This window comes from Patagioenas fasciata, chromosome 2 (genome assembly GCF_037038585.1).
Source record: "Patagioenas fasciata isolate bPatFas1 chromosome 2, bPatFas1.hap1, whole genome shotgun sequence".
In the NCBI taxonomy this organism is placed as follows: Eukaryota; Metazoa; Chordata; class Aves; order Columbiformes; family Columbidae; genus Patagioenas; species Patagioenas fasciata.
In genome coordinates this window covers 71,443,270-71,468,123 of record NC_092521.1, presented here as the reverse complement: position 1 = coordinate 71,468,123, position 24,854 = coordinate 71,443,270, and the positions used below count along the sequence as shown (strand labels likewise).

Genomic DNA, 24,854 nt, shown 5'->3' with positions numbered 1-24,854 from the left:
TTCAAGTGATAAGTGGATTCAAAGACGCCTTGCTGCTCTGGTTTGTTCTTAGTTTTCAGCTCCTAAGAGGGCAGCCAATGCTTTTTGAGGCATTGGCCTGGCAATAATTTCTCCAGCTCCAGCATGACCGTGAAAGCAAGTTCTAAAAAAGATTTTTTTTTTGCAGTGGACACCTCCTGCATTTTCTTTATCTCTCCAGAGACAACTAATTTATAAAGCCTGGGGATTTTTAATCATTGGAATGCTTGAGCCATCCAAGCATCTTGGGGTTGTTGCTGCTGCTTTCTGTGCAGTGAAGTGATTCCTTGTTGACTCTGGGTTGTCATGTCCCATTGTAATTTTTACTTAGTAATTTAAGTAGAACTTGCTGTTGTACTCTCCTGCTGTTGGGCTTTTTTATTGTTTATGTCCTTTTTTCCTCAGCAGCAGTAGAAGACAACTGAAGCGGGTTTCTGTAGTACAGAGTTGGAAAAACAGTAGTGAGCACAGAGGTGTAAAACTAAGGGAAAAATGTACCAGCCCTTTCTGTCAGCCAGCTGCACCCTACTTTCAGCCCATATCAGCTTCTATGTCCTTCTTCCACTTGCTGATGGTGAGTAAGTGAGGCCTTAATACACTAAGTAAGTTTGAAATGGAAATAGTGAAAGGAAGTTTTGGCAGCATCAGTTTTTAAGATCTTAGCATAACGCAGTGCAACGTACAGAGAGTACCAGCTTCCATAGCTGTGACCCCCAGGATCCAGCAGATCAAAACTAAGGTTTCCTTTTGCACTTAACTGTATAAACACTTGCTGCGTTTTAGCATCTCCCTTTAGCATAAATCATTGGCATTTGTTTGCCATAGTGTGTACAGATAATGTGACAAATGTCCTAGTTCCACGTGCATGTGGGTGGGTCTACAAGAGCAAGGGGCTATTAATTTAGAACTTTGTGAAGGGGAAACTCTGGCTAATGGTTTATCTGTGACACATGGTTTGCTTGAAGCCAAACAGAATAAAGAGAAGTTTTGTAGATATGGTTGAGGTATCAGTTTAGACCTGTTAGGCTCCCACAGTGGAGTATGATGTAGACTGGAAGGTCCCTTCTCTCATCTATATGTGTAAAAACTTCCTTCTTTTAAATCTCACTGAGTTACTTAGATGTTGCTCTAGTTTATCTATATGTTCATAATGAATCTCAAGCATTGACTAAAACCTGGATCCAAGGGTGTGGGAGCCTCCAAGACATTCAGGAATAGTGTGTTCAGAAAGAAGAGGACCTACCCTGAAGGGATGATTTCTCTCCCTTTGTTTTACATAAATGATTCATTTTCTCACGTGGTCTTTCCATGCTTCCTAATTTTCAAGTTTAGCTCTCTGTGGGTGATAGTTTAAGCATTACTACTTTCTTTTATTGTTTTTTTATTAGTGGCACTCCAGGCCTTCACCTCTCCTGCTCTCTGTCCTCTCTCCTACTGACTCCCCTTTGCTCTTCTGTATTTCTCTTTACATTGTTTCTCTGCGGTTACATGTTTGATTCTTCATCCTCAGGGTCATTGGTTTACTCCTTGGTCCTCTGGAGTTTTTTGTTTTGTTTTGTTTTGTTTTGTTTTTCCATTTCCTGCAAGTTATTTAATCTGATTTCATATCTCTTGGAAATACAGAAGCAGGAATCATAGTACGCTTCATGGGGAAAACACCTAGAGGAGTGGACACATTTGTCACTGAATTTAAATGTATAATTGCTCTTGTGCTGACAATGCTATGTTAATCCCCTTGTGATAGAAGTTAGGATATTTGGCACTTGAGAGAAACGTTCAAAAGCATTAACTCCAGTCCTTCTTTGCAAAGTGGGATTTCTGCCCTGTGTGCTCTCCCTGTGGAAATCCAGGGGTTTGTTTCTGCCAGTTGCTTCTTGCAGTGCCAGGAAAACAGATTTCTGGCCTTGAAGAGGCAGGAAACTCCTTAAGTGCAAGTGTACAGAGTTGCTCTGAAGTGCTGGACATATAAAATATTTTTCATTCCCAGTGGAGATCCCACCATGGAGTTCTCCCTGCTTGCTTGTCCAAACTCACAGGCTCCCTAGAGTGGCTCTTTGCACCTTCTGCTTTAAGCCCCTGCCAGCGTGGCTTTAGGGTATGCAATAGGAAAGGATGTCCAAGGCTATTTTGCTGCTTTCCCTCCTCCCACTCCCCACCTGCGGGTCCTTTCCAGAGAAAAGGAATAAGGATGCAGGCTTGAAGGGAAGCTCTTGTCATGTGCAACCGTAATAGGATCCTCTCCCCACAAAGGATCCCCCTCTCCCAGCGGGGGCAAAGGACCCAGCTCACTGAGGGGACCCGCTGTTCCAGATAATTAGCTAAGCAGCTGCTGCGTGTCTGAATGAAAGGAGGGGAGGAAGGTTTTGTTCTGATGGGGAGCCGGGCTGACATTCCTTGGAGGCAGCCTGCACATTCCTCCAAAGCAGTCAGCGCTAACAGTGATGTGAGCTCGGCATTGCATGGCCAGGCTTCCTGAAATTTGAAATTTGTACGCAGCCACTTGCTTGGCCTCGGGTCCTTTATTGTGGGAAAACTCCTTTTCCGGGCTAAGTGCTAATCGTTTATTCCTGGAGCAGTGGGAGAATATATAGCTTGAGTTTACATGTGATGTGTTGCACTAATTAATACATAACAAACTGTTTGTAGAAAGAAAATAAAATTAGATTCAGAGAAAAATGAAGATTTCTAATATGCAAAAATGAAGCAATCTCAGCAGAAGCATCAATTTTGTTAATGCAATAGTGGGCAATGTGCCTGCGAATGAATCCCTTCTCCGTGTATTTTCTAGGGGGTCTGAGAGGAAAAGGAGAGTGCCTTGTCTGGCCAACACATTTATGACTAGCTTTTGTGGACAAAAGCAAAACTAAAAAGAGATCCTATTCTTGGCACAGGACCAGGTCTTTTCTTAGACGACTGCTTTAATTGGTTTGACATATAGTGAAAGACTGGCACACTGCACTAAGTAGTTTTATATACAGTTGTTTTATAGATCTGCAGAACTATATTTACCCGTGGGCCCTCTTGAGTAACCCAGCAAAGTCCACCAGGCTCTATCCTGAAGCCTATTCACAGGATTGGACCTGTATGCTTGACTTATTGCTGTGCTATCCAAATTTTTACACAGTTTTATAATTGTGTAAATTCATTCAGAAAGAATAACACTTATTTAAAGTTGGAATAGTGTAGTAATAGATTCAGAAGTGTGGTACTTGGAGTTCACAGAAAAAGGTTTTTTTAACTGTTAAAAACGTTTTTCTTTGTTCTGTATGTTTTTTCTCTATCAGTGCTGGTGGAAACCTAGGCAGTTCATTTAAATTCTTAAAGACTGTTACTATTACTTCTATCACCAATACTTCTTAGTTAGCGCTTAAAATAATGTTTTATTAGTTGTTGCAGGCACGAGAATTACGTTTTCAGTTTCTAAGCACTAACCAGTTTGCAAGTGGCTGGGGGAAGCCAGAGAATATTGCTCCTTCTGTCCCATGCAAGGACTTCTAAAATGAATGGCAGGAAACGTTTCAAATGTCATTTAATTAGATCTGCACCAGGTACCCTGCTAATGTAATCAAATGTGGAGTTAATCTCCCTTTTATGTTTTTGTAAGGAAAGGAGCTTCGTCTTGAAATTATAGTTTAAAGAAAAGAGGCATGGATGGAAGACGTGGAGGTCATTCAGGCAGCAGCAAGTGAAGCAGAGCAACTCCCATTTGTGCTCAGCCAGATGTTCATGAGCTTTTGCCAATAGCTCAAAAGGCTGATGCTACATAAATTACTATATCCCAGGGACTAATTCAATGGGTGTGATGGAAGAGGAAGGGAGGAGGATGGTACCCTGTCGGTCAGAGGTCAAGTGTAACACATGGGACTGAACCAAGCAATATTCAGCTAGTTCTCTTTTTTCTTTTATTATTATGAGTTGGAAACACTTGCTTTCCCATAGAAAGCAGAAGAAAAGTCAGTACTTTCATTAAGAATATAAAGACTAATTATTATTTTCTTTAAAATGTCCCTCTTCCCCTGTAGTTGAAGGAGTTTAATAGCCAATGAAATTTGAGACACTGATGGTTGTCTTTGAAAATATAGAATCCCCTTTGAAAGCTACTAGTGGTCCAATAAACTAAAGATCTTCAGAGACTTTTCTTGGCTTCTGAAAAGATGCTGGTTGCAAACCAAACTACCTCCCCTCCACTGCAACGTTTGTACCAAATTCACCTGGAAAAATCCCTTTTCACCTAGCATGAGTTGTTTTCCTTTCTACTCTAGGAGAGATGTTTTTACAAAAGTAAAAGCAAACAAAAACCCAGAGTAATAAATAGTGGTTTTCTTTTAGACTGTGAAGAATTCTCTCAATCAAAGTGCTGCTGTTGCAAGAAAACAGGCACGTGTATGTTGTGACCTCTCACATGTACCTGTCTGTGTCACAATCTCGGTTATTTTTGAAGCTCTACCTACAGAAAGAAGCAGTGAGCAAAGGAAATCTCTTTGTTTTTCAAGGCTATACACCCACCTGTTACAATGTGAAGGATAATTTAACAAATGTGACTCTTACTTGTTACAGAAAGATAAATAAAACTCAAGCCCATACCAGTACCTGATTTTCTATCAGATGCTTTTGAAAGAGTTGATTTTGATTTTGAATTTTTGAGGTTGGCTGTGCTGATGCTCTTTAATTTCTTGGGATGCCATACAGTCTACAGATAAAAAGCAGAATTTCGAGGTTAGTGAAGTACCAACTCAGCATCCCGAACAGCATTGCTCCATCAGTGGGAAGCCCATGGTGGGACAGAGTACCTTTTCGTTCACAAAATAAAGGAATAAGCAGTGCCCTCTAGTGTTAGTTAACATCAGAGGGAACCACCACGAGCATTTTCTATTGTCTAGGTATCTGCAATTAAACCTGTTTCACAGCTGCAGGTGCATCTCTCTATTTCTTGAAGGAAAATAGAAAAAAGAACTGCAGCAGCAAGGCTTATCATGATATAACTGTCAGAAATGCAGTCATTAACAGGAAGGTTCAATTTCTGGCATAAAGCAGTCCTGGTGTATATATTCAAACTTCTCTATAAGACATTAGAACAAGGCAGTGAGCAGGGTGGGCTTTTGGGCTGTCCTTTGAGCACCTCAGAATGTTTTGATTCTGGTGATAGTAGCAGGCTGCACTCCCGTTTCAAAGCCATACACATCATTTGTTTCAGTTGAAGACAACTCTGCCAGGGATGCACCACGGAAATTCCAATCACCTCTGTCCTTTAGCATGAAAGAATGTTTTTCAGTCTGTTTAAAAGAGGGCAATGCTTTAAATTGTTAATGTAAAACAGCAAGCATTAAAAAGCATTTTCTATCTGGTTTCGAATCATCTTCAGTATGAAAACACTGTAAGCAAATGTGCCTTTCCCTCTCTGTTTGATGTTTGTTGTTTTGTTTGTTGTTTTTGTTTGTTTTGGTTTTGCTTTTGCTTTTGTTTTAGTTTGAATTTCTACTGTAGAAAAAGAGCTTATGAATATTGCCTTACAGTTTTTGTTGATGCATTTTCATAGCCTTTGTTGCAGTCTGGGGCTTTTGGGATGAGCCGCAAAGTCCGTGTGGTGTTAAAGTTACTGTTGACAAATGGGAATCCTGAAGGGCCTTGAGAGCATCTTACAGAGTATCTCTGAGCTGTAATCTGGTGTCTGCATTTATAGTTTTTTGAAAAACAGCACACAGAAATACAATGAAAATACAAACTTTCATAAGGTGACCAGTGCAGTACCTTGGCTTATGCAGGCTTTTCTGCCCTGAGTGAGGTTCACCCTGGACTGCACATTTCTAAATCAAAACATCTCCTGATGTAGCATGAGTCCAAGGAGTGACTGTCGCACTTTCCTCCTTGGGTTATGCTCTGTGAATGTTTCTGATGGCTGCCAGTACTGTGAGAAGTGGATGTCAAGCCTCATGTAGGCAGTCAGTATGTTGCCCATGTTTAAGTATATCAGGTGAAGAGCTTAGGAACTTGGATTTCTGAGCTGAGTCAACAAGGTTAGCTCTACGTGACGAGGGATCTATGAATGTACATTATCTCTGTGTAGATCTCTGCACCCTGGCAGATGTCAGGAATGAGATGACTTACCTGGACTGTTGCTTCTCGAAAGGGGCATCAAACCAGCTCAAGCATTTGCAATATGTGCTGCTGTTGCCAAACACAATACTTCCAGTAGTTATTGATTCTTCAGCTCTAATCATAGACCCCTTTTTGAGCTGCAGTCAATAATTTCTGTCCTTTTTGCTACATGCAAGCAGGGAGAGCATTTTTGTTGCTGATTGCCAAGGATGATGTTAAGCTCTGTGAAAAAAACAAGAAGAGAAATGTTCAGCATTGTTCCTCTGAGACGTACCAAGAATCTGCACGCACCAATGAAAGCAACCAGCGTTATGGTATCATAACAATGGTTCGTTAGTACTCTACCCCAAGCCGGGATAATGATTGTTGCTGTTTAAGACCAAGACCAACAGATGGCATTTGTTAAGACGTTGATTTTTATGTACAAAGTTGCCAGCACATTAAGAAGTGGTGCCTCTCTTAATTAAGATGATAATGTACTGCCTTGTTTGGAGAGATTTTGCTCGTAATGATGCTGGAGAATTATGAATAGAGGGAAATTAGTAAAAACAAAGGCCAGATGGAGGTATCTTTCAAAGAGGAATATTTTGTGTAATATGACATGTAAAGTTGACAGACCGGGTCTTGAAAGACCTTTATTATTCTTTAAGCTTTCCTGACAAAATTACTCTTCATCCTGCCAAGAAATGTAGTTTCACATGCCAGTGCATTTCTAACAGAGAATAATTAAAGTATGCCTCCAAGTTTATGGCTTGAAGTGCAATCCATTCTTCCAATGTTTTGTCAGGAATCTATAAACAGTGCAAGGAAGGAGAAAACTTACAACAACAATAGTTTTGCCAATTCTACACGTTCTGCCTTTGAAATCAGAGGCAATTAACGATGAACAAAATTGCTTTCAAATAAAAAAAAAAAAGTGTAAGTTTTGCTGAAGTTTTACTTCACATTTTTTGTTTGGTTGAAGACATCTGTTGGGAATAAGAAATGTTTTTTCTAAAATTAAAACCTGCCATCTTTGATTGAAGTAAAAAATGATTACTGAATCATAAACGCATTTAATCCCCCAATGCTATGCCTTTTTTGTAACTTCCTGAGAGAGGGAAATAAATTTTAACTTGATTTTCTGGTGTGAAGTGGTAATTAAAGGAGAAGTAGACAAAGGAAAATAAGAAATTTCAAACCCCAAAGTTTTATTTCATTTTCTTATAAGAATATTCCCACTCCACAGGCATTCCAGCCTTGATCTCATGACCTGCTGGCCGCTATCGAATGCAGAAAAGGTCCTTTCATGATGATCTGTGGATGAAAGTGTGTCATGAGAGATGATAATGAAGTTTTGATTTTCTTTTCTTCTCTCCTCGGATTGTGTTAGTATAATGAAATGAAATTTAGGACTGTAGAACTGTTGCATATAGTCTCTATCTATCAGATACGCCAAACAGAGTAGACCAGGAACACTTGAAGAACAAACCTTCTGCTCCATCCATGCATAGGCGCAAATCACTTCTGTATACACAAGAATAAACTTGAGATGTGCAGTCCAAGACATCTTCCAAAGGCACAAACATTGTGGCAGGGTTCAGAAAGATAGCAGGAGAGTTACTTTTGTCTTCTTTAATTATTTCTATGAGTATGCATAAGTAGGGGCATAAATGAAGTAATATATTTCAGTATTGGATGATGAAAAGAAGGCCTCTGTTTCATTTTTTTTTTTTAAAAAGAAAGATCAAGATCAGTTTTCATGAGAATAAAACACTGTTTTGAATTATGCTTAGAACAGACTGTCCGACTATTTCTGGTATTAATGTTCATTGCCATTGCAGAAAGGATTTAACAATAGAAAGATGAGAACACAAGAAAAGAATGTCTAGAGGGAAGGCAGTCAAGGATGGGATTCCGTGGCTCTAGCTTTGATAACAAAAGCAAAGAGTGCTCTCAACTGAGTCTTTTGAGGCTAACCTGGTACTTTTGATAAACCCTAAATTTACCTTAATGCAGAAAAAACAGCATTTCTAGACATTTTCAAAAACTTCTTAGAGCATTGTTTCTCACTGATCTTGTTGAGGCTATTGTGATTTTACCTGGGAGATGCTATCTGAAGTTATGGACAATTAAACCATGGTTTTACTTGCACTTTTTTAAAGCAGGAGTCTTGTATTTATAAAAACCAAAACTGTATTATTTAATAGCAGTCTATCTAATGGGAAATGGGCACTGTTAGTCTTCAACTCTTTTGAAATCTGTACTACTTTTTTACCATGTTGTCAGTTTTTTTATGCTGAACTTCTTTCTGTTTTCTTCCTTTTTTTTTTTTTTTTCTCCAGAAAAACTTTACAATTCCAATGGACGGGAGCTGAGACGAGCACTTTTCTCCTTGAAACAAATATTTCAGGTGAGCAAATAATGGCTGTACGTTCTGTGATTTGAACATGAATCGAATTTCTTTTTTTTTTTTTTAATGTAGAGAACAGCTTGCAGTTTCTGGCAGGAGAGAATTTTAAGACTTGCTTCCTAATGTGCAATCAGCCATTTGCTTCTTAAGGTCTTTTTATAGTCTGCAAGCCTTTCGCTGTTCCTTCAGTCTGTCAGAAGGCAGGAAAAGAAGTGGAGTAATGGCAGAGTGAGTGGTTGGAACCTGGCAGGAGAGCAGAGAAGAAAAATGGAACTCCTAGATGGAAACTTAGACTGATCATTAGACAGTGACATAGTTCTGTATTGGAAAGACTGGAAGTGGGGTATGAAAAGAGGAGCTAGGAAGCCATAGGCTGGGGTGATGGCCCAAGCATTGGCCTAATAATTGACAAATAGACTAGGTTTAAGCCACTTCAAAAACTAAAAAAATATGTGAGAGACATGAGACAGATCTGATGAGGAGCCAAGATGTAGTGGGAGAGCTCTGAAGGTGTTAGAATTTAGACTGAGATTAGAGGAAATGATTTATTGATTAGCCAAAAAGATACTTCATAGAGCTGGGAAGGGCATGGTAGTGACTGATGGGTTTAAGCAAAGGCATGGATTTGAATGTGAGTGTTTGCTGTGGAGGAGACCTGGAATCAGCACAATTTTTGCTTCTGTAGGGACATAGCCAATGTGATAGGTAAGCGATGTCAATGATAAGGAAGAGAATTGAATGAAAAGCTTGAATTTCAGGTTGGTTTTACTGGATAAGGAGAAGGACTCGGAAATGTTGCAGGACTGGAAGGAAAGTTGTTGGGGAGAACAGGTCAGAAAAAGTGAAAAGAAAACATCAGTGAAAGCTAGAGCATGCTGCCAATGTGATGCTAAAATGGGATTCACAGAATCACAGAACGTTAGGGATTGGAAGGGACCTCGAAAGATCATCTAGTCCAATCCCCCTGCCGGAGCAGGAACACCTAGATGAGGTTATACAGGAAGGTGTCCAGGCAGGTTTTGAATGCCTCCAGAGTAGGAGACTCCACAACCTCCCTGGGCAGCCTGTTCCAGTGCGCTGGCACCCTCAGGATGACACATTCCATTTCTATCAATAAATATAAGTAAAATCAATAAGAGAAGCGCCTCTGCTCCTTTACTAATGCATAAAAAATGGAGGTTGGCAACTTATAATGTTTTTCAGCTAGGAGGTGCAAGGCTTTCAAGCTGTTAGTTCAACATTTTTTTGCTTTGTTTTAAACAGACATTTCTTCTGTGAATAACAAGATTTAACAATTCTGCAAGACTGCAGAATTGTGAATTTCCAAAACACACAATGTTTTTTGTGGGTTTCCAAAATTAAGCATTCAGAATTTAGAAAATGCCAGAATGACGATTTCCTGAACAATAGAAGTAAATGGTAAAGGGTGGACCATTTAATGGAAAATTTTGGTAGTTGATGATGTCTTTTAGATCAGAAAAAAAGTCTTTGAATTTTGAAAGTTTTAGACAAAGGCGTTCCAACTCCAAGAGAGTCAGGTCGTCTCATGGCCACAGATTGGGAAAACCATTGTCTCTTCAAGGCATTCTCAGGGAAAACCTATTTGAGAGTCACAGTGCACGTTGGGTTTCCCTGTGAGCTTGCCAAGTGGGTGGACTGCTTGCTCAGGGGAAAGGGGGCAAGTTTCCAAGAGTCTTCTCTGGTTTCTTCTCTTTTTGTTCACCTGAGCTGTTTCTGGGAAGTATTTGTATTTCTACAAATTTATGTTTTCCACTGGTTAATCCGGGCGTTGACACATATTTAACAGTGAGTGCTAATCCTCTCTTCCCACGCATCCTGCACCTCCCATACCTCCCATCATGACTTTTCCCAGTTAGGATATTCATACATGTTCTCTTCCATGTAGGTTACTTGAAGTCTAGTAGGTATTTCTGAGCATGTAGTGCTCAGTGCCTTCAGTGAACACACCAGTAAGATCTCTGCCTTTCAGCTGATCAGCTGTTTTCATGAAAATGTTGTTTAAATATTTATCCTAATAAATTTAACTGGAGTTGACTGGGCTGAAGAGTAACGAGAGGGAAGGGAAAAGCAATGCACACAAACCTATATCTGTGTATGAATTTAGTTTTTAAGTGAAGGATTTCTGACAGTTCAGAACATAATTTTCCTTGAAGAATTAGACTTCCCTGCTTCCTAATGTATGTGATACGGAAAGGAATTTGGGAATTATCTGTTACCACTTAAAGTAGCTACTTCGGGTAGAACAGTGGCTGTTTTTCAAACAACCTTGCCCTTCAAAAAAATTTTATATAGTCTCAAAATTCAGATTCTAATTAGTGGGTAATTGAGGAGAAGTTTTCCCCAAGCTGGCGAGTATTCATATCACATGCTCAAGTATTTAAGGTAGTACACTTCAAACTAGAAAATAAGACTTTATATGATGTAAAGTCCGGTATACCCGTCAACTTTGCTATCCTTAACAACAGTTACTAACATTGCTAAAGGCATCTTTTGAGCATGATTTTTGTTTATCTCTTAACAAAGTGTAAGAACATGTAAGATGATTTTTATATTGATTTTAGAAAGAAAAGCTGTTTCAATTTTTTTAAATGAAGAAAAATACAAGTTAGTATTATAAGGTTATTTATACACCAAACACTCTTTTCCAAAAGGTCATACTTAATTTATTTTTTAGCCTATGACATTAAAGTATATTAACATTCGTAATCTATTGTGTTACGTTTTTTTAAAAAAAAGATTTTTCAGCATAAATATCTGTTTTATATCTTGTTATATTTAGGTTTTAAAAAAAATCCTTAGTAGTATAGTGTTTGGAATAAGATGTAGCCTTCAAAAGCAGTCTTTATTTCCATTTTAACAAATTTTTTGAGTGTTATGGAGACTTCATCATGTCCTTAAGTGCCAAGACAGTTTGTAACACCATGTTTTTATAATCATTTCATCATAGCTGAGTTAATTTGGCACAGTTTTGTGTCAGTATCATTTTTAAATTGAAGAGCTTGAAGGTAACGTGCAGTCTCTTATTTGCATTAAGTGGGAACAAGCCCAAGTTTCACATCAAATATGAATTCCAAGTAGTCGGAGGTCTTGGTTTTTCACGCGAAGCCTCAGCGAAGCTTAAAAATGTTTGGCAAAAACAATGCCTTTGTTTCAAATTTTAAATGAAAGATTCATTTGGCAAGTGCAAACTCAGAAATTCTCTTTGGTTTCTTCTGGTGGGCTGGCTTTGGCAAAATGCTAAAGGTTATGTGGAGCATTTTTCTTTGACAGTAACGCCATTCTGTTCCTGTCCCTCATTCTGAAGCATTAAGATAGCCACACTCACTATGTTTTGCTGCACTGTACTGCAGCGCTCTTCTTCTGATTTACAAGTGTGCTTTTTGACGAACAAGCTTATGGAGTAAAGAAAGTAATGTTCAGACTAGAAGTATATGAAGCACAGGACTTTAAAAAAGATACACAGATATAGTTGACAGCGTGCTGTAGTATGGTTTAGCTCCCTTTCAATGTATTTTCTGACAGACTTCCGAGTTGCCTTGTTCTTTCATTTATCAGAGATTTGTGAATTTTGTGCAAAGTGCTAAAAGTCCCAAAGGCATCCAGGGCAGAATACAGATGAACATGGTACATATAAAAACAGGGTTGAAAAACATTCTTGCATTTCCTGATTGTGATATCATAACAGAAATAAAAATACAACTGCTTAAAACAATTCAATGCCAGTCGTAAAAGCAGAAGAATTGGGTACAAGCACTATAATATAAGTAAATAGTGCAATGCAATTTGCATGATATTAAAAAAGTTAATTTAACAAGACATCTGATACAACTAGATGTAATATAAAGCAGGCATGTTTTAGAACCTATAAACAAGTGTGCCTTGTAGTTACAAAGCATAGTTTTAAAATCATACCGGTTGCATTATTTCAAAATACGAAATAACTGCATCCGAATATGGTGGTGTAAGAAAACTAAGCAAGCTATAAAGCACATTCTCAAGTCCGTTGAAATCTATAATAATGTGTAAATCTGCTTCTTATAGTTTTGGAAAATATTTGTAATCAATATATGCATTAGGCTTTCTGGAAAGCAAACCTAAAGGATATAATTTAAAGTGTTAAGGAAAAAGACCAATTTTCTTTTAGGACTGTTTTCCCCACAAAGTGTAACTTGACAAATGCAGGATATCTCCCACTGCTTTTCTTGAGGAGCCTAGATTCCTGTGTTGTGTTGTGATCAGAAAATCAAGCAACACAGTTACAAAATTCTCTTAAGAGTTTTTTTTTTTCCGTTGTTGAGAAATTCATTAATCATTGAACAATTGAGCTTTGTGTAAAATGTCACAAAGAACAGCTACATAGAGGTCCTGGAAACATTAACTAGAAGGTGTTTGGATAGACACAATCTTATCAGTAAGTGAAATCAAATGTCACACACTTCAACTGCTAAGGAGTCATCAGTCATCCTTAGGAGAGCAGAAGGAGTATTCTGTGTTTGCCTCATTGATCTCAAGGAAGGAGGCTGCTCCTTTCCCTCTTGCAGGCATGACTGATGACTCCTTAGGGTTTGAAGCCGTGTGACACTTGATTTAGGGGCTGCTGTCATCACTTGTGAGACAGGCTGCCACCTCACCCTTTTAAGAGCCCTCTTGGAAGGGTTCTTGATTAAGTCATGAAAAAGAGAGAACCCTTCATTTCCTTCCCAAATTGAATCCACTATAGTTCTGCATAGCAGTTTATATATCTGTTTCATCCTGTTTTACCAAGTGAACATCTCATTACTGTTTAGAGTTTATAAATAAAATAGATATGACACATTAAACGTCAAAATCAGTTTCTCAATTTCATTGGCAAACAGAGTGTCTTCATGCCTAGATAATGTTATGGGCTGAGATCTAAACAGTTTTTAATGAGACTGTAAAATGAGAACTACTTCCACCACGAGTATAGTCTAAAAACTTGGGAAACCACCATTATTCATTCTCTGATTTGAGTGAATCTTTGATTTGAGTGAATCTTTGATTTGAAACAGGAAACCTTTTTTTTATATGGAGCCCATCTACTTTAGTGTCCTCAGGTTTGTAATACAATGCATGAACGTTGTTATCTATTGCTTAGCTGACATGAAGAGTATCCCTGCTTTTAAGTGACTTTTCTAGTAAGTTTTAATTCCACTATTAACTGGGAGAAAAAAACAAAAACAAAAACAAAAAAACAAACCTACAGTCTACTGATGTATCTGCATCTACTTAAGGTGCAAAGGGTGAAAATCTGTCACCATCAAGTCAATGGCTAAAATGTCTTTAGTTTCAGTGTTATTTTTATCTGGTGGTTGAGTGCATACAGATAGATGGACTGTGGTAAACCGTCACAGCAACAGCAGGACTTTTCTAGTTTCCTGCTAAATGCTTTGTCTTTATAGGGGGAGGCAACCAAAGCTTTTCTGGATAATAACTGTATAGATTAATCTGGTACTGAAGTGTGACTTGGTTTTGCTTGCTTGCCTCTTGCACTCACAGGGAAAAAAATGTTATCTGGGGAAAAAGATCGTGTAATTATCTGTGCCTTCATTAACTGAGATAATACAATATTGAAAGCAGAAATCTACTTCCAAATGGTTCAACTTCCTGAATTACATTCAGCCCTTTGAAGGCAACCGCCAGGCTGATGTGCCCCCCTATGAAAATGAGTTTGACACCCCTGTAGTAGAGTTTCTTTTCCATGTTCTTTCTTTCAACTTAAGAATTGTAGTACAGTTCAGTTCCCTTTCCTGAAAGACAGGATGCACCAGTTTATTGCTCTGTACAACCCAAACAGGTAGCCCACCATTTTCGATGGCAGAGCTTGATGGTAACTGTAAGGTTAAGTGCAGTGAAAGCACTAGAAGCAAGGATTATAGTGTCATGGTAAGATGGATTTCTACCCGCAGCTCCTTCATCTGATAGAGGAATCAGGAAGATTATGTAAAGGTAGTGAAGATAATGACCAGAGTCATAGAAGAAGTGAAACACCATGTTCAGAGTAAAGGGGAAACATAACTGTCTTGGAGAAGATGGTGGTGAAGATCAGGCACAATCACAATAATTTGATCTTGATGACTGAAGACATCAGATTTAAAATAAGGACAGAAGTGTGGCACGGGAACAACTTCTCTGTGCAAGCTAAGCACCCTTCCCTCTCTGCATTTTGATTTGTCTTTAATCAACTTAAGACATGAATGATTCTTTGGGGATCTCAGTTTCAGCCACTGAAGATATCTTTGTTTTCGTCTTAGCAGTGCAAACTTCTGTTTCTTTCCCTATGTGTAAATGCCAATATGTGTCTTTTACAGACTGATTATGTATCAGAAAAGTTTAAACATGAAAGACTGTGGGCTAATTTTTCTCCTTGGTCTTCTAAGAATTTGTTGGATGCATCCAAATGGAAGAAAACTCTTTATGAAGGGAAACCCAGAATCTTAAAGGACCAGCCCTTCATTCATATACAAATGAGACATCGCATAGAAGAAGAAAACATAATAAATGAACAAGAAATGGGTGGTAATAAATGATATATTGAACCTTGATAAAATAAGTTTTCAGATTTTAAATTTATCCTTTTTTCATGGACGCCCAATAGGAAAGAGCAATTATCCTAAGAAGTTACCTTAATTTCACTCCAGAAGATTACTTTTTAAAAAAGGGGGGGGAAAAAAAATGCTAAGAAAGTTTTAAACTTCTAAATCTTTCCATAAATGTATGCAATATTTGTTGTCAACCTGCTACCATACTTTTTCTTCTCCTTTCGTTGGCTGGAACTCTGTGCTCTAAGCAAACCTTAACTATGTCTAATAAATACCGACTTGACTCTGAGGAATCTCAATGAAGCAGGATTTTATTCTCACCTATTATTTATTTCTTCTTTTTTCGTGATTTTCTTCAAAGAAATTATATTTCCTCAAGATTTTTTTTTCATGTGCTGCAGGACAGTTACTGTTGCAGGGACAGGACTTGGACTTGATGATTCTTGTGGGTTCCTTCCAACTCAGGACATTCTATGTTTCTACTGGGATACCTACATGACTAATGCTGGATATCTTAGGTACCTGCATACCTGTCATTTGAGGAATTTGGGAAATTTGAGAAAGTCTTTGAGAAGTTATCTTTAGAAATGTTTAGTTTCAAGTTTTACATGTTTTTAAAAATTTGAACAGATGAAAAAAATCCAAATATCTCCGAACCTCTTTCAGATTAGAGTACTTCCCAATATCCTCAAGTGTGAAGAAATTCTGCCTGTAAGAGAACTGCATATTTTTTAATGGTATTAAATATTGGATATGTTTTCATGTGTTTTAATTTACAAAGTAATGTTAACTATTAAAACATTTATTTTGCCCCCATGCAGTCTTTCAGCTATCCAAAAGAAACTGCGGAAAGGCATACAATTTAAAATGTGTCCCCGTGTAAAGGAGGTGTGAAATAATAAATGTTGCAGCTCCTCTGCTTTGCTAATGGCAAACATTGTATTTGTTTTGCTGGTATTTTTAGCACAATATAAAATGTGTTCTTGAGAAACAACAGAACTTTTCTGAAATGAGGGCATTTCAGAAGGAAGACTACAGGGGATTAATGGCTGTAAATCAAACAATTTACTTTTGGGTGAATTTCTGTATCTGTTTATTGGTACCAGGGTAGAAATCGGTAATGAACAATACTACCTCTAGCATCTGACTGCAGTTTTGGAGCGCTTCAGTCCAGGGCACCCTTGTTCTCAAGGGGCTTTTCTTCTAGGTGTGCTGGTGGGAGTCTAAAGGAAATGAGACGGCAACTGAACTTGCCCAGTGTCCTTATCTTGGGGTAGTTTCTGAGTTACCGAGCTTCAGGGTGTGAAAATACTTTGTCGTAGAGATGCACTCTCTGTGACAGCAGAACACTTTCCTCTTGCTCCCTCTGAGAGCTGTGTCTGGTTCATCTTCTAAAAGTAGCGTCCTGACTCAAAGTAGAGCAGAAGTTTCATGGTTTAATGCAAGACTTGCCTGCTTAACCACTGGCTCACCTTGCCCATACATAGAATTGTTTTTTGGCTGCCTAAATAATTTAGGTTGAAATGGCAATTCAGTCTTAATGGACTTCTAGGACTTAAGTCTATGTATGTATGTGTATATATAGGTATGTGTGTGTCTGTTTGTGAAATGATTTCTTTCCAGATTTGTTTGCAATAGATTATTTGGCTCTTAAAACAGATTGAAATAAACAACGACAACTTAATTAGATAGTATCAGGCACTTCTGGAATGGCAGTCTAGTGTTTTAATTGTATCAATAATTTTGGAGTCCAACGAACAGAACTATAGTTTGAAGTGTGGGAAAGTAACTATAAATTATCTCTTGGCGGTCCATGCTCCTTCAATCACTTCCTGACTATGTTTACTCAGTTTTCAAGCCAAAATGAGCTTTTCTAACTGCAAACATTGCAAGCCAATCTTGATCTATAAAATGCAACCTGTCGCTTAGCCAGTAAAAAAACTGGACTCCAGAAATCGTCTGGGATTTCTGTTTCTAATAGAGCACGGCATAACTCTTATTACTACATAGTTGTAGTCTTGTCAATGGGAGTAATTATTTGGCTAGTAACTTCAACAGATGTGATGCATGCTGCAGGCAGGTAACAATAGTTTAAAAATAATATTCTGGAGTCTTTATTATGGTATATTTCTAATGTAACCCCTGGGGTCGCATTGGTAGCGAGGCAGCGGAAAGGAGGGCCGAGATGAACTGGCTGCTCATTTTCCATTGCTACTGGGGTGGAGTGTCATATAAGCATTTGAAATTATATGGGGAACCTTTGGGCATGAAGGCTTTTGGGTAACGGAAGTGCATTCTGGTCACAGCCTTGTGCTGCTGCATTCCTACTGCTGCCTGGGGCAGTCAAGTTAGGAGCAAGCTATGGGGCTGTTTTGAGGGGGTTTTTTTGTATACATGAGGTTTTGTGGGAGGGATGCTTAGGAAGGAAGATCAGTAGATTTCTATTCTTCTTGCACTGTTAGGAGTAGGAAGGGTAAAATAATGACCTGCCCATCATTGATGCTACTGCTGACAGAAACCCAGATTTTTATCATTCTGCCTTTATTCGCTTAGTAACAGTGGAGGCTTTTCAAGTACATTGGGCAATAGTCTTGCATTTTACTTTCTCGTGGTGGAGCACCAGATGTACGTATTGTCATTTGAGATTTATGCCAGCGAAAGCCTGCAGTCGCGCATGCTTTGCTCTTTGACCTGCCTCCTCCTTCCTCCTTTTCCTCACCAGTCAGCTGCTGTCCCTCTCCTGCTAATTTACATCCCCAAATGAATGAAGCCTAATCCCTAACCCTTAATCCTCCTAAAACCAGCTGAACTTTGTGATCCTATCTTGACTTTGCAGGAGAGTTAAAAAAAAAAAGGGGGAGGAGCGGGGGAGGGGGCATGAAAAAATGTCTTTTCTAAAAAGAGAACTTTTGGGAGGTGGGGGCTTTCTGCAAGTACACTGGCATTTTAGCGATCCGTTGTTTTTCTTGCTATTTTATATTTTTTACATTAAGAAGGATCATTTGGGTTTCTGTTTCAGTTCTGTGTCCTTGCTCTGCAGCAAATACGTCTGGCAAGGGAATCTGAGGAAGAGGGGGTTCCAAGGAGACCTTGTTCTGATATACTAATGTAGAGTGGTTATAGTGCACTCTCCCAGCCTGCTATTTGATAGAAGAACATAGCAATGAATAGAGATTTCCCTAGTTTTCCATTTTAGAAAGAAGTAATTTTTGTTTCTGGAGCCAGGCCATGTCTGAATGAGCCGTGTCCCTCCTGCCTATAGGACCCTGTGTTGGTGCACTGTCAGCATCTTCTCCCACAAGGTTTCAGAGAGAAGAGGAGGATGCCTCTCCTCTTTGAATCTGATAGAGTTTACATGTCCCCTTCTGCGCTACATTGCACAGCGCATTGGCAATGTTCATGTTGTCTTTTTTGCCTAGGTGAATTATCAGAACATTAAAATGTGAATGCAGTGAAGTTACTGGTTTTGGTCTGCAGGGAAAATCAGAGCTGGCCTGAGAATCAGAGTTCAAATCTCTCTTAATAGGGACGTTGTAGAGTGAGAGAGCAGAGAGGGAAGCTCTGCCTCAGAGAGAGGGTGAAGTGCATCAAGCACAGGAGCTCGGTGTGAGTGCAATCCCTTCGGTAAGCCCATAGATAAGCAAAGCTTAGCAAGAAATTTCTTATGTCTATGACTGGTACCCTGGCTGCCTCTGCTGCTCTCACTTCTAGGCTGGATTGCTGCAACTTTCACGCTTTGGCAAGTCTGGTCGGTGCAGAATGTGATTGCTGGCTCACTCAGTAACGTGTCATGTGGAGAGCACAGCCTGGGGAACCCCATGGTTCTTTATTTAAAGAAATGAACATTACAAAATGTGCAGTGTTTAACTTTGTAACAGAAACCGGAGAAAATTGTACAGCATAGGACTAAATGTGGGAATGCTCAAGAAACCAGAAACAATGAGATAGTTTATGAAAGGAAAAAAAAAAGAACAACACAAACCATAAAAATGAGGTTCTCCTTGGTGGAAATCTAATAGACAAGCATCTTGTTATGATTCTGTGGAAAGACAGTACTCTGCACAGCTGTTAGCCACGTAAGAGAGAAATATATATGTTCACATCCAAATGTGAATATTCAGTTACAAATCCAGTTTCCTAAAATACTTGGAATGGAGCTTTCAGCAGTAATCGTTAGCTTTAAAAAAAATTCCCCTTGAGAAACTGTGTTCAAAAACCTTGATTCTTATTAAGGAGCAAAGCAAATTTCTTGTGGCATTAAAATAATCGTGCTTTGGGTAAAAGTTTTAGAACATGTGGCTAGCAGAAATAGCAGGCTTCAGAAAGATTTATCTTTACCAGTAAGTAAACAATTTAACTTTGCATGTGGAAACTGCACATCAGATAAGATGCATTCTTGCAAAGTGCCATTCCTTGAAAAAAAGTCTTCACTCTATACCTTCAGATAAGACCCCACAAAACTGCATTAGAGAGTATACTGAATGGTGTAGAGACAGGAGAATGGGTAGTAGAAAAGGGAATCCCAGCTACACTAAATATTCTGCTAGTGGCACGTGAGTGTAATGTGTATACTGCTTGATCACAGGGTTTGTGGGATCCTTTTAATATCTAGGCTGAGTTATGCAGGTGAAAGTATGATTTGTGCATTTTGCCAGCCACATAAATGAGCTTTAAACTTACCAGTTTGAATGTATTTAATGTATTTTTGTTATACATTCGACAAAAATAGAGCTCTATTACAAAGGAACATACATTATCTTGTTTTTTCTTCCTTCTGAGATGCCTAAGGAAAGGAGGAGACACAATATATCCCGAATCTGTGAATGAACGTGTAAAATATAGTTATCTGACAAGGCCAGCGGTATCTTTTCATTAAGACTTTAAGTAGCCAGCCTTTGTGTCACTGCACAATCTTTATGGTTGTGGAAGCTTAGCAGGAAGCTTAGAGAGCTTTGCCTGGGTTTTGCTGCTTTTCTCATCAGTGCCTTAATGCCTGCTGATTAAGGGGTCATAAATCTTCACGATATTAGCGGAGGAGTCCATTTCCATAGCAAATGACAACCTTTCCCTGCCTCCTTTTAACTGTTATCACACACACGCAGCAGCTACTTGTACATTTTGTTGTCACACGCACCATATATTCCGTACAATGAATGCTCTCTTCCTGGAAACCTGAACCCCTCACCACTGCTAGAGAGTAGCCTTTACTCTTGAGGTCACTTAGCTTGGCAAGTCAGTGAGTTAATGGGTCTGAAAAGATTATCCTAGACCAAAATTGATGTAAACATTCTCCTTTCAATGTGGAACGTATGGACTTGGATGCCTTTCATCTTTCCCTGCACATTCCTGATGTTTGCTTCTTTCCTCTCATCGTATATACATGATGGGATAGATAATGTACTGAGTTCAGATTTATGTCTAGAGCATGATGTGTTTGTACTCTGCTTCGTTACACCTTCTTTTTCCCTTTTGTTTGGGAAAGGAGAAGTACCTTAAAAGCCTTTTTTTAATTCAGGTTTGATTTGTTTATTCAGTGCTTTCCAAAAGCAGTCTGCTTGGAGTCCCTCATCCCCTTCATTTCCTCTGCTATTCTCCTGCAATATATCTCCTTTCAGTCATGGATGACTCTGTGCTATAGTGGTTTACTCCTTTGACTGCTTTGAAAAAGTTCCAGAAGGCAGATCTCACAATGTGCTTTTGGAAAGTCATTATTTTGTTTGTTTGTTTGCGGGTTTTTTGTTTGTTTGTTTGTGGTTTTTGTTTTTAAATCGTCAATATAAAACAGATCTTTAGCATGAGGTATTTTGATAATTAAATGCTATTTTTTACCCAGGAAATACTCTAATATGTATCCATTATTTAAGATTATAGAGAATATCTTAAAAGTCATAACAGATAATTCAGTTTTTATCTTTTATTGTCAACAGCCTTTAATGGCTATGTGCTCTTAAAAATACTCTTTCTCTTTTGAGTCTGACCTGAAGGTCTTTGAAGCTGAATCAATGTTAACTTCTCTAGCATCTGAGTATCTTTTATTTTTCCCAAATGGGCATGTTAGGTCGATTAACAAATGTCAGTACCCGCAAACCACAGTTATTCCTCCTTTTTCCTGTTTTTCCAGTCTTGCTTATTTGATTGTGAGTCAACCCAGGATCGATATTCCCCCCCCCCGCCCCCAACTCAATAATGATGGAAACATATTTTCCCAAGTTGATGCACAATCGAAACGTCTACTAGAGTATAAACGGAAGTTATTTAAAGAACAAGGAAGGGTGCTCTGAGCTAGCGCACCACTACCAACTGAAATAATCATTGCAGTTATTTCACTCAGTAGTTTATGTTGTTATATACCTTGTTTCTCTTCAATTAGACAGTAGTATTCTCCAATAACACACATCTATTTGTCATCTGATTTGCAGAATAACTCTTCTGGAGGTTGTTTACACCCCTACTCTTGATTCTGCACTGTGTTACCGATTTCTGCCATTTTTTCCTAAATTCTGTGTCTTGTCCTTGCTCCCATCACTGCCCACTCTGCATAGGGGAAGATTGGCACCTTCTCTCTATATTAACAGGGAATTTTTAAGCATTGACCTTGGCATACAGTGTAATTTACTTTCTAGGCATGCAAACTCCTTGTGAATTACTGTGGCGTGTAACCTTAGGTTACCTGAACCTCAAATATACTGTAAGCTTAGCTGACAAATTCCAGGGATACATTCCTCTCCCTCGAGTTTCAGGAGAAACAAGATTCAAAGTGTTGAAGAGCAAGAGATTACTCAAGTTTCTTTGAGTTAAAAATACCAAATACAAGGGGATGTATGAGAGGGAGCAGTTGCCTGGCTCCAAGGGGTGGCTGGAAAGGAGGCACCTCTGGGGTCCCAGGGTTATGGTTCTGCCTTCTCGCACTGTTGGAGGTGGCTCCCCATCATACAAGTTTAGCTTGCCATCCACTGAGACTTGGATCTGTGTATCATATGCATGCAAATTTATTCATGTATGTATGTATTTATATTTTCTTGATTTTAAATCGAGTCAATCAAGTCTGAGGGGACAAATTTGAGATATGGCTTTGAACATCAGCAAGTGTTTTATCTTGTGTCACACAGTATCACAGTATGTTTGGGATTGGAAGGGACCTCGAAAGATCATCTAGTCCAATCCCCCTGCTGGAGCAGGAACGCCTAGGTGAGGTCGCACAGGAAGGCATCCAGGCAGGTGTTGAATGTCTCCAGGGAAGGAGACTCCACAACCTCCCTGGGCAGCCTGTTCCAGTGCTCTGTCACCCTCACTGAGAAGAAGTTCTTTCTCAAATTTAAGTGGAACCTCTTGTGTTCCAGCTTGATCCCATTACTCCTTGTCCTATCATTGTTTGCCACTGAGAAGAGCCTGGCTCCATCCTCATGGCACTCACCCTTTATATATTTATAAGCATTAATGAGGTCACCCCTTAGTCTCCTCCAAACTAAAGAGACGCAGCTCCCTCAGCCTTTCTTCATAAGGGAGGTGCTCCGCTCCCTTAATCATCTTTGTTGCCCTACGCTGGACCCTCTCCAGCAGTTCCCTGTCCTTCTTGAACTGAGGGGCCCAGAACTGGACAAAATATTCCAGATGGGGTCTCACCAGGGCGGAGTAGAGGGGAAGGAGGACCTCTCTCGATCTACTGACCACCCCCCTTGTAATACACCCGAGGATGCCATTGGCCTTCCTGGCCACAAGGGCACAGTGCTGGCTCATGGTCATCCTGTTGTCCACCAGGACCCTCAGGTCCCTTTCCCGTACACTGCTCTCTAATATGTAATTTCCCAACCTATACTGGAACCTGGGGCTGTTCCTGCCCAGATGCAGGACTCTACACTTTCCCTTGTTAAATTTCATCAGGTTATTCCCCTCCCAACTCTCCAGCCTGTCCAGGTCCCACTGGATGGCAGCACAGCCTTCTGGCGTGTCAGCCACTCCTCCCAGCTTAGTGTCATCAGCAAACTTGCTGATAGTACACTCAGTTCCCTCGTCCAAATCGTTAATGAATATATTGAATAATATTGGCCCCAGTACTGACCCCTGAGGCACTCCACTAGATACTGGCCTCCAACTGGACTCTGCACCATTGACCACCACTCTCTGGCTTCTCTCCTTAAGCCAGTTTGCAACCCACCTCACTACTCCATTGTCTAGACCACACCTCCTCAACTTAACTGTTTGGATGCTGTGGGAGACTGTGTCAAAGGCTTTACTGAAGTCAAGGTAGACCACATCCACCGCCCTGCCATCATCCATCCACCTTGTTACATTCTCATAAAAGGCTATGAGGTTGGTCAAGCATGATTTACCGTTGGTAAAGCCATGCTGACTGCCCCTAATGACCCTCTTATCCCTGATGTGCCTTGAGATGACACCAAGGACAAGCTGTTCCATTACTTTCCCAGGGACAGAGGTGAAGCTGACTGGTCTATAATTACCCGGATCCTCCTTCTTGCCCTTTTTGAAGACTGGAGTGACATTTGCTTTCCTCCAGTTCTCGGGCACCTCTCCCGTTTCCCAAGACTTGGCAAAAATGATGGAGAACGGTCTAGCAATGACTTCAGCCAGCTCCCTCAGCACCCGCGGATGCATCCCATCTGGACCCATGGATTTATGGATGTCCAGACTATTTAATTGCTACCTAACCCAGTCCTCATCGACTAAAGCAAACTCCTCCATTGTAAAATGTTGTTCTCGGAAGTTCACCTTTTGAATTTTGGCATCACTTGCCACACAAATTAACTTGAGATAAATTGCTTCAGAATTGAGTGTACAATCCTCTCCGTGATGACATTTGGGAAGGGCTTTGCCAGAGACCGCTGCTCAAGATGGGAGAGCCAGGGGTCTGTGTTCCCTGGCCAACGATGCCCCTTCCTCGGTACCTGTCCCATGCATCAGGACATGCTCTTGAGGTTGGTGGCTTGGCCTCTCTGCCAGCAAAGGTCCCCTGTTGTAAGGTCCTTAGCTGCTCAATGTAAACAGCAGCGATTAGAAACAACGCACACACAGAGATCTTGTTGAGGAAGGAGTGCTGAGCCAAATAGAGCAGAGAGCTAAGCTAGGCTGAGGCCTTTATTAGCCATTGACAATTTATAGGATTTACAGATATGGGCCTGAACTAAGATGTTACATAAGATGTTTTTTCAATAATTGTTATTAAAAACATATCACACTCATGTTATGTTTGTTTCAGTTACGTTCCCACTCATTCACAGACCAGACCCAAGAACATTCACACGTCATACATATGGGGATGGTTTTCTGACCCGAGATACCATTCTCACTGGCCTGAGCTATCACTTCTTAGACTCATAAAAACATACTTCTGTATAATCTGTCCAAGGCCTTTTAGCTGGAACTGCTGTTCCCACTGTCATCGTTTTTCTCTTCTGTAATAGCAAAGGGAAATCCCTGGTAGTCTACAGTGGAAGGGGATCTCATGCACCCCAAAAATGCCGTTACGTACAACAGAAGAAACCAGAATGTAGTTACTACTGTCCATATTAAGAGGTAGATTGTCAGTGTCCTCTTCCTCTGCTAGTAATCCCACTGTCTTTTGAATATGGCAAATGGATAGGGAAAATTTGTCATCTTTGTAAAATTGGGTGCTCTTATCTGTAGTGCCTTGGTCTGACATGGGAGTTTGTAAACTTCTTAGCTCTTCTTGAAACATTGACAAGACTTTTATCTATGTAAAGAAAAAAAATAACACCCTTAAAAAATAGAACATTGAGACGAAGAAATAA

At 39.7% G+C, this 24,854-nt stretch overlaps 1 protein-coding gene across 13 annotated transcripts in view; it reads left to right on the top strand.

The window, feature by feature from the left end:
* The window catches only part of FHOD3 (formin homology 2 domain containing 3), a 386,693-nt gene that overhangs the window by 160,957 nt on the left and 200,882 nt on the right, over positions 1-24,854 (top strand). For all 13 annotated transcript variants that reach the window (XM_071804400.1, XM_065831130.2, XM_065831129.2 and 10 more), the window contains exon 4: positions 8,439-8,506. In XM_071804400.1, coding sequence (XP_071660501.1) covers positions 8,439-8,506 — 68 coding nt within the window. The remainder of the gene's footprint in view (positions 1-8,438; positions 8,507-24,854) is intronic.